The 9,834-nt window shown below is 36.7% G+C and overlaps 1 protein-coding gene across 4 annotated transcripts; it reads right to left on the reverse strand.

Moving 5' to 3' along the window:
- Positions 1 to 2,666: 2,666 nt before the first annotated feature.
- Positions 2,667 to 9,330, reverse strand: LOC129791022 (uncharacterized). 4 transcript variants are annotated; one of them, XM_055828916.1, is made up of 9 exons: positions 9,165 to 9,330; positions 8,709 to 8,960; positions 7,696 to 8,636; positions 7,063 to 7,639; positions 6,352 to 6,476; positions 6,016 to 6,275; positions 5,627 to 5,734; positions 4,289 to 4,421; positions 2,667 to 4,215 (listed from the first exon to the last, which is right to left on the reverse strand). In XM_055828916.1, exons 2-9 carry the CDS (start codon positions 8,911 to 8,913, stop codon positions 4,195 to 4,197), a joined length of 2,370 nt encoding a protein of 789 aa, XP_055684891.1. In that variant the 5' UTR covers positions 8,914 to 8,960; positions 9,165 to 9,330; the 3' UTR covers positions 2,667 to 4,194. The 4 variants fall into 4 exon arrangements, with proteins under 4 accessions (XP_055684891.1, XP_055684892.1, XP_055684890.1 ...); XM_055828917.1 differs by having other exon boundaries at positions 8,709 to 8,845; positions 9,165 to 9,301; XM_055828915.1 differs by having other exon boundaries at positions 8,709 to 8,963; positions 9,165 to 9,301.
- Between the last annotated feature and the right edge of the window lie 504 nt (positions 9,331 to 9,834).

Raw genomic sequence — 9,834 nt, forward strand, 5'->3', positions numbered from 1 at the left:
ATAGACACAAAACTCTTTTTTTAATTTATTGATAGCTTTTATTTTGAGAATTTCGGGCCAAAACTAATAATTTCTAAGCATTTTATATTCGTACTTTACATAAAATTGACCATTATTTTTTTTTCATTTTATTTCCATTACATTGATGTCTTTTTCTGAGCATAAAAAATTAAAACAAGGATGGAAAAGTTATAATTTTTAATACGTAGCCGTTAATGCACTGAGAAAAATACGCAGAAAGATTTGTTTTTTTAATTCTAAATTTTGTAAAAGGAGCGAAAACTATTTTTTAGCTGTGTTTCTTTCAGACACAGCTTTTGTGTACCGAGCAAAATCGAAAATCGTCAGATCGGGCTCAAACTTGGGATGAGCACGAATTAGAGTCCCCACATTCCAAAAAACGTATGCGCCAAAAAATTTTTTTTTCCGGCCGGCCGTCCGTCCGTCCGGCCGGCCGTCCGTAGTACAACGTTAAATTGCAAGAGAACGGTAATAGATAGAGACTTGCGGTAAACGGCAAAGTTTAAATATCGACTGGAAGACATCCGATTATGATGTCAAATTTTACCCCCCACCCCCCCGTCCGCCATTTTGGATAACCTCAAAATTTTGTTTTCGCTATATCTCAGCCCCTGTAATAGCTAAAAATCTGAAATTTTTATATGTTGTAGGGGCCATCAAGACCTTTCCAACGATACCTCATTTTCGAAAATCGGTCAAGCCGTTTAGTCAATATGGCCGCCACAATTTTTCATCGAAAATCGACCATAACTCGAAAACGGCTTGACCGATTTCGATCAACCTGGACTCAAATTAAAGATCTCAACAAACCCTACAACTCTCTAGAACATCGAAAGTTTCAAAAGTGACCGCTAGGGGGCCAAAAATCAAAAACAAAATTTTCGATGAGTTTTCGATGAATATCTCGTAAACGCCATTATCGATTTGCTTCATTTTTTGATATGTTATAGCTGACTATATTATCTAGCTCCATGCCAAAAATGAAGAAAATCTATGTCTCCGTTCTCGAGATATAGCCTTCCAAAGTTAGCATGTCATATCTCGGGTTCTACAAGTCCGATTTCGATCAACTCAAGCGCAAATGAAAGGTTTCGTGAAACCTTACAAATGTGTAGAACATTGCAACTTCGAGAAATGACCGCGAGAGGCGCTAAAATCAAAAACAAAGTTTTCGAAAATTTCGAACTCGAATATTTCGAAAATTCCATTATCGATTTACTTCATATTTTAATATGTTATAGTTGAGGTTAAGACCTTTCCAACGATAGCTCAAACTCGAAAATCTATGGAGCCGTTCCCGAGATATGGCGTTTCAAAGATTTCTTAGGGTATGACTTTTCAACTTTTCCCGACTTTGCGCGTATTTAAATTAATTTGCGTTCTAGTTTGCTCTCACAAAATTGGTACACTGAAAGAAACACAGCTCTCGTAAGCTTGGTCAGCTTACCAGTACATTTTAGCTGTGTTTCTTTCAGACACAGCTTTTGTGTACCGAGCAAAATCGAAAGTCGTCAGATCGGGCTCAAACTTGGGATGAGCACGAATTAGGGTCCCCACATTCCAAAAAACGTATGCGCCAAAAAAAAATTTTTCCGGCCGTCCGGCCGGCCGGCCGGCCGGCCGTCCTTCCGTAGTTCAACCATAAATTGCAAGAGAACGGTAATAGATAGAGACTTGCGGTAAACGGCAAAGTTTAAAAGTCGACTGGAAGACGTCCGATTATGACGTCAAATTTTACCCCCCACCCCTCCGTCCGCCATTTTGAATAACCTCAAAATTTTGTTTTGCCAATATCTCAGTCCCTGTAATAGCTAAAAATCTAAAATTTTAGTATGTTGTAGGGGCCATCAAGACCTTTCCAACGATACCTCATTTTCGAAAATCGGTCAAGCCGTTTAGTCAATATGGCCGCCACAATTTTTCATCGAAAATCGACCATAACTCGAAAACGGCTTGACCGATTTTGATCAACCCGAAGTCAAATGAAAGATCTCAACAAACCCAACAACTCTCTAGAACATCCGAAGTTTCAAAAGTGACCGCTAGGGGGCCAAAAATCAAAAACAAAATTTTCGATTAGTTTTCGATGAATATCTCGAAAACGACGACATAAATTTTTTTCATTTTTTCATATGTTGTAGCTGACCATATTATCTAGCTTCATGCCAAAAATGAAGAAAATCTATGGATCCGTTCTCGAGATATAGCCTTCCAAAGTTGGCATGTCATATCTCGGGTTCTACAAGTCCGATCTGGATCAACTCAAGCGCAAATGAAAGGTTTCGAGAAACCCTACAAATGTCTAGAACATTGCAACTTCGAGAAATGACCGCAAGAGGCGCTAAAGTCAAAAACAAAGTTTTCGAAAATTTCGAACTCGAATTTTTCGAAAATGGCGACATAAATTTTTTTCATTTTTCGATATGTTATAGCTGACTTCAAGACCTTTCAAACAAAAAAAAATTTATGAAAATCTATGGATCCGTTCTCGAGATATGGCCTTCCAAACATTTCTTAGGGTATGACTTTTCAACTTTTCCCGACTTTGCGCGTATTTAAATTAATTCGCGTTCTATTTTGCTCTCACAAAATTGGTACACTGAAAGAAACACAGCTCCCGTAAGCTTGGTCAGCTTACCAGTACATTTTAAATTTCAATCTGATAAATTCAGTAAATAATAATTGATTGTAAATAAAAATTCTTTGACATTTCGATCTTGAGAAGAATCTTCTTCAGGGCATCAGAAAAAAAGATAATTCTTCAGAAGTATTTTTTGACGCCCTGAGGGCTGAAGAAAACTCTTTTTAGCCCAAAATGTCAACAAACAAATAAACAAATATTTAGAAACTTTCAATAAAAACTACAAACATATTTTTTAAAAGATTCTTCTCAGTGCAGTAAAATTATTCTGTGAACTAGCTTACAAATTCACTTTGTCCTCCTTCCTTTTTTCCTGCAACTTGATGCAATAAAGTGCAAAGTCTGCGTAGAATTTAACATGATTGCTTATCACAATGAATTTTCCAAAAAATGTGTTTCTTTTTTTTTTATTCTTGCTTTTATCCTCCTTTGCCTCACAGTTTTATTCTACAAAAGTATAAAAACATCCTTTCAATTAGGATTTTGTGTTTTCTTCTCTAATAGAAAAATCAGAAACATCATTTAACGCACATTGAGATTCATTTTCTTAAATTTTCATTCTTTTTTCAAAACAATTTTAACAGAATTATTGTTAATAAAATTTCTTTTTTAGAGAATTCACAGGTTTCGGAGTTTTTTAATTGATGCAAAAGTTTTGCTGAGGAGCATTCTTTTGGGAGGTTTTGTAGGTTTGTTTTCTCTAAAAATCTTTTTTCACTCAAATTAATTCTACAAATTAAAATAATAAAAAAACTGGTGGAAGTGTTACAAAAAACTAGTGCATAGAATTCATTTTTAGAGATTATTAAATGCTTGGAAATATACAAAAGGAATAACGTTCAGCAATACTTCCGCACCAGCAGCTTTTAACTCCTTTTACCACGAAAAATTAACCACAATAGAGAATTTTATGGAAGAAAAATTTCTTTTTTTTTTATACATTCTTTGTAGTATTATGGGGATTAAATTGCTATTACACATCCTGGAAAGGTACAATATATAATTTAATGAAAAATTCCTGTATCCTTCTCATAATGTTGATTCCAAATAATCAATCATCATCGTAAAAAAGACACCGACACACGTTTTTTTTTGCACACTAATAAAACATCAATTTCTTTTTTTTACATTTTAAAAGATGCACTTCAATTATTCTTTTCTCTTTTTATCTTCTACAATTTCTATATTTCTATTTAATATTTTCTCCTTGGAGTTTTCTTCTATTATTTTCACCAATAGCTTACTCCTACTAATGTATTTTCTATTCCACAAAAAAAACAAGAATTTATACAACTAAAAAAAGCAAAGAGAAATATTAAAATAAAAAGAATAAAACATTTGGTATTGCAAATTGATCTTCTTGTGAGTTTCTCCAAGAATTTATCATTTTTAGAAGTTGTTTCAACATTTAATTCATAAAGTGTAGCACCTAAAATGATTTTTATGTCTCCATTTTTTTTTTACTAATCATTGCAAAAGAGATTTTCTTTCCTTTTTTTTTCTTTCTAATAAAAGGACTATTAAGAGGAATTTCACGATTGACCATTTGAAGCCTATTTGAAAATAAAATGTGAATGAGAATAAATATTTAATTAAACGAATGTTTTTTTTTTGTAAGATTCTTACCTGAGATGTAGAACTATCGCTCTCTATTTGTTCCGAATAGACATTCTTGTAGCTCAAATAGTCTATGATCCTTCTAGGAAGTGGGAGTGTTTGGATCAAGTCCTTCCTTACAACAGCCTTGAGAATTACAAATCTATACGAAAAATTGGAATTTTAATTTTAGATTGATTTTAAAAAAAAATCTTGCAGTTCAAATAAATTTTAAAAAAATGTAAAAGTTGCCAGAAAAATAATTTTAAAGGAGATTATTCATTTATATTTCGAAAAATTCTCCATTCGATGAACAACCTAGACATGGTTAGCTAGAGGATCAAAAAAAATCGTACAAAAGATTTACCATTTTCCATTTTTAGAAAAGCTGAGAAAAGACGGCAAAGAATTGCCCAAAAATATATACAATGAACTATTATGTTTTTTAGTGTCTTTCATTCATTAAAGATTAATTCTAACGATTTTTCGATGATTTTTAAGAATATTTATTTTTCATTCTTTGGAAAAGATAAAAAATGGAATAGTGACGTCATTGGTCGCATTTTAAAGGCAAATTAACATCTTTTCCTAACTTGATTGCCGTGCAAATAAAAAGCCTATTCGGTATTCTCTCTGGTCTTAAGCCAGATCTGAGTTTTTCTAAACCAGAATAAACTTCTTTAAGCTTAGCTTTAGGTTTAAGTTTTTAAAGTCAGTTCTAAGACTTTTAAGTAAGACCTTTGTTGTAAAGTAGACTAAAGTTTTTATAAGGTCAGGCTTTTAAGGTTTCAAGGTTAGATCAGACTAAATTGAGTTTAAATGCGTCTAAAGTTTGCCCTAAAAGAACTAAGGTTCGGCTAAAAAAAATAAGCCTGACCTAATAAACAGCTAACTTTGTTTTTAAGTCAGGCTTAAGATTTGAAGTCAAAGTTACATGCCTGGTTAAAGTGAGCCTAGTAGTTTAAGTTTTGAGCCTGGCTTAAAAAAACTCCAGCTGATCTCTTATGCTAAAAAAGTTGGCGAAAAAAGCGAAACTTACAAACAAAAGCGAATTAAACTTTTTAAATATTAAAAAACATTCAAAATAAAAAATTTTCATTGCCTATTGAGAGGTTGACGTAATTATTAGTATTTCGACACTTGAAAAAATAAAGGGGGGGGGGGGTGGTAGGTAAAATCTCAGGGTCAGAATATAATGTGAGGTGGTAACCATATTCGGTAATTTCTAATATTTTTGACTAAGCTCCTTTTTAGTCAATCGGATTTTTTTATATTGATGAATAATCTCCTTTTAAAAAATTTTAATCAAAAGAATTTCTTTTAGTTTTAATATTAATTAAAGAATTAATTAATTAAAATAAAACTTACCTGCACATGTGTTGTAAACTTTGTACATGCTTAAATCTAGACACGGGATTCGTTAATTGCACACGCATTGGTCCATGTTCTGGTCTTCGATGCAAGAAGAAAAGATACCTAAAAGACAATTTATTATTTTACTTACAATTAATTCTTTTTTAAACACTCAAATCATAGCTTAGAATATTTTAAAGAATGCCCAAAAAATTGTATAAAAAATATTATTTTTGAGAAATTCTTTTTGGGAATAATTCTTGGTCAAAATTTTAAGATTATTTTATTTAGAATTGACGTTTTTAGATATTTTTTATGTGATCTTTGTAAGGACTTTCTGCGTTTATTTTTTACTCAATATTAGGCACACCCTAAAATTAAAATAAAATGAAAAGAAAACAAACCTTCCGCTCCTTGAGTGTTCAACTGCCTTTTCAATAAACTCCACAATTGTGCGTGATTTGAATTTCGCAAAGGAGCCAAATGAGAATGTTCCCTGATCCTGTTCAATCCTCACGTGTCGCACGCAGCGATTGAGTTTGAATGTGAGTGAGAATATGTAGTGATCATCTGAACTGTCACGCACAATAAAACTCCCATCGGGCTCATTTGATAGAATCCTTTCGGCTGCTTCGCTGGAAATTGGGCCCCAATACCACCCATACTATAAAAAGGAACAATCATACCATTCAACGCAATCCCCTGTGATTTTCTTTTCAGAGATTAATCTTCAGACAAACCTGCTTTATCTTCTCAATGCTGGATGTAAAATCCATCTTCACAAGCCCATCATCCACGGATGTTTCCTCTTCGCTTACATTTCCGCCCTCATTTGCGGGATTTGTGTTTGTTGTTTCCGCTGAATCTGCATGAAATGTTACAAAAAATAAATAAACAGAGATTATTTTTTTCTCGTGAGCTTTTCTTTCCTTCTCCTTCACATTCACTTCCAAATTGAATCATCATCGTATGACATTTTAATTAACATTTAGCAGCAAATCGAATGAGTCACTTTTGCTCCAATATTTAATGAATGTTGTAAATGGAACTTTTTTGTGCATTTTGCGCGGCATAAAAGGTTTATTATACTGTGATAAATGACTCAGAAACGCCAAGTCTTGAGTTTACTGGCATCTCTCTCTCTTTATTTCTTTTTGATGCATCAAACTGTGAGTAAATTCAATTTATTTTTATTAGAGAAAAAAAGGAATTTTTATTTGGATTAAATTTTTTTCTCAGATAAAATAAATTAAATTTATTTTGAAGAGAGAAAAAAAATTCCACAGCACTGTTCCCATCGCAGAATCATGAAATTTTTATGATATTCAATGAATAACAAATGCTATACGAGATAGTTTACACAGCATGGAGCATATTAATGTGACAATTATGGTGATTTCCAGTGGAGAGACTGTGTGACAGTACGAAAAGCAGTAAAAGACCAAACTCACCTCGACCTGGAAGTGGAGGCAGTGCCCGCAGTATAATCTTCTTCTTCGATTCCCCCTTTGCTGGGCCATTCTGTTGATTCTCATAATCCCAATTCTCGCCGTGATTGTTATTGTGGACACCAACATTGCTCCGCTGCTGCTTCTGCTGCGACTTCCGGAAGCGGAAGATACTGCAGAATTTTTGTTTGAGATTCAAAGGAATGGAAAATTGGGGTTTCTTGTGGTGCCCAGCAAATTTTCCCATCTTCCCCGAAAGATTATTGTTGTTATTGAGAACATTCTCACTGCTGGCCTTCTTGGCGGTGGAACTCTTCACCGTGGCCGATTGGGAGGACGCCTTGGTGGTTGTGGCACTTCCTGCGAGTACCTGTGAGTGCCCCGAGAGCTGAACACTCGTTTCGGAGCACTTCATACGACCCCATGGGATAACACGAGGCTTCCGGATGGTAGCATCGCTGGAATCACTCGAATTTGCGTAGAGATTGTGAAGGAGACGCTTTGATTCCGTCTGAATGCAACTATCTGGCACACTGTGACGCTTGTCGATTGCTTTTGACGCCTTTGCGGCAGTTCGAACCTAAAATACAATTTTGGTTAAAGTTTTTATTTAAAAAAGAGCATCTTTTGACTCACTTTATCCTCTTTCCGACGCTTCTTATTGTTCCGCACGTACTTGAGACGATTGCGCGATTTGGCTGAGCTTCGGATGTCCGGAGCCGCTGCACCCGGACGCACCATATCAATGGGTAGGGCATACACATCCGAATCAATTGGCACATTGTAGAAATCGGATATCTCGCGTCCCGTAAGGGCGTCGTGAGACATGGCCTGAGTAATGAAGCTGGAATCATCAGCCTTGGAGGCGCTCATACTGAGACTATTGTGCGAACTCGAGAGGCGACTTGTGAGGGAATTCCGGGAGTTTGGGCGATTCCCCGTGCTCAAATTGCTTCCAGTGTGATGAAGGGGGCTGTAGAGGCTTGCCTTTGGCGGAGTCTTTCGCCTGTAGCAGCTCCCGCAGGGTGTTGTGGGGACTCTGAGACTATGGCTGGGACAATCGCGAATGGGTGATTCGGAATCGGTGTCCTTGGTGCGATGCGGGACGAGCAGGTAGTTCCGGTAGATGTGGTGATTATTGCATGCCTCCATGTCAGAAGTGGAGGACGTGAGGAGTTCCCCGTTGGGTTCGTCGTAGATGTTATCCTCGGTGTAATCGTACGTATTGAGAACTGTGTCACTTGCGTAGATTTGCGGAGTGACCTTCACGCGGTCCCCAAGGGTGCTCTTCGGGGGTTTCTTGAGTGTATCAAACTGGGCATAGTAGTCACTGTAGGTGGGCTCGGAGTCTTCGGAAATTTGAATTCGGGAGCATGCTGCAGCAGCCTCACTTATAATATCCTCCGTGAGAGTATTGGCAAAGTCTTGGATGATTGGTGAACGCAAAAGGGTGGTCTGTGGTGAGTCCTGGAACTCTGGTGGTGGATCAATTGGTGCCAAGGGTCCCTTTTTGAGTGTATTGAAATTCTCCGCACTCATTCCACCATCTGAGCAGTTGTCCAGGGAGTCAAACTCACCTACAAAGCCCCAACAAATACGTTTTAAACAAAAAGAGGAAAAGAAAAGAAGAGGAAACTTTCAGGGCTCACCGTCACTCTCAACAAGCTCAAATTCAAACTTGCACGGCCCCACGCGACTGGAATCCCCGCTGGAGATGGAACTACTTGTATGGGGGAGCCCGGAGAAGCCGGAATCATCACTGAGGGATGTTACGCTCACATGGTGTCTGGAATTTCGCATATGCAAATTTCTTTGTTCCACCCCCAAATCAACATCATCATGCTGCCCATCCATATTACTTCTTCAGCACCTCAATCTCAACTCAACCACACAATGCAATGCTGCTAGACGAAGAGATGCACATGGGAGAGAAAATGCAACATGAACATCTCACACCGTTACGGATGAAAAGGCTCCGAGAAAATTTTTCCTCGGTGGGTGAAATGAAAATCCATGGAATTATGTGCAAATGGAAAATGTCAAATTCGTCCTCTTCACACCTAATTTTTCCCCAATTGCACAACATTTCCACGCACGCTACTCACCTTAGGCATTGCCCCGTGTCTTCCTCCAGAGATTTTCACTATTTTTCCCTTCTTTTTCGCACTTTTTCACGGAGAAATTGCAAGAAAAACACGGAGAATTTTATTTTTCATCAATTCTTTTTTAGCACAAAAAAGTGACACTTCTTCTTTTTCTTTGTAATTTCACACCGTTCGATTGCCCTTTGAAATATCGATAAAAATATCGATATTTTGCGATGAAATTTATTTTGAAACTTTTGAAAATTTCATGAAGGGAAAATTTTCTTGTGCAGAAAAATTTTTAAATATTTTTTTTTCCGGGAAAAACTTAATTTTGGGGCGCCAAAAGTTGCTGGGAGGCTCAGGGGGGCCCAAAGTACATTCAGTAAAAATTTGGGGGCGCAACTCGCCGGATTTTTTTTGCGGAATTTGGACGACTTTTTCTGGCGCGGATTTTGAGTGTTTTGCGCCGGCGACGCCAATCGACGCGGCGTCGCTTCCTGGTCACAAAAAAACGTAATTTCGCTGGGAAATTCGACGGAAAACGCGAGAAAATTGAGAAAAAGCGTCTGATTTTCTCTTGAGCAAACAGTGCCCAAAAATTAGCAAGTGGTTGCTTTTGGAACTACATTTAGAGCGCCAATTTCAAAAAGTAGTGAAAAAAGCATGTTTTTTTGGCTTTTCCCGCCAA

Source organism: Lutzomyia longipalpis, chromosome 2 (genome assembly GCF_024334085.1).
Source record: "Lutzomyia longipalpis isolate SR_M1_2022 chromosome 2, ASM2433408v1".
Classification (NCBI taxonomy): domain Eukaryota; kingdom Metazoa; phylum Arthropoda; class Insecta; order Diptera; family Psychodidae; genus Lutzomyia; species Lutzomyia longipalpis.

Excerpts from the sequence above, each read along its gene's own strand:
- LOC129791022 (XM_055828914.1), bottom strand. The coding sequence starts at position 8,913 with ATGGATGGGCAGCATGATGATGTTGATTTGGGGGTGGAACAAAGAAAT. Across the intron at positions 7,640-7,695 it reads AGCGTCGGAAAGAGGATAAA|GTTCGAACTGCCGCAAAGGC; the intron begins GTGAGTCAAAAG and ends ATTGTATTTTAG. Across the intron at positions 4,422-5,626 it reads AGTTTACAACACATGTGCAG|ATTTGTAATTCTCAAGGCTG; the intron begins GTAAGTTTTATT and ends TTTTTCGTATAG.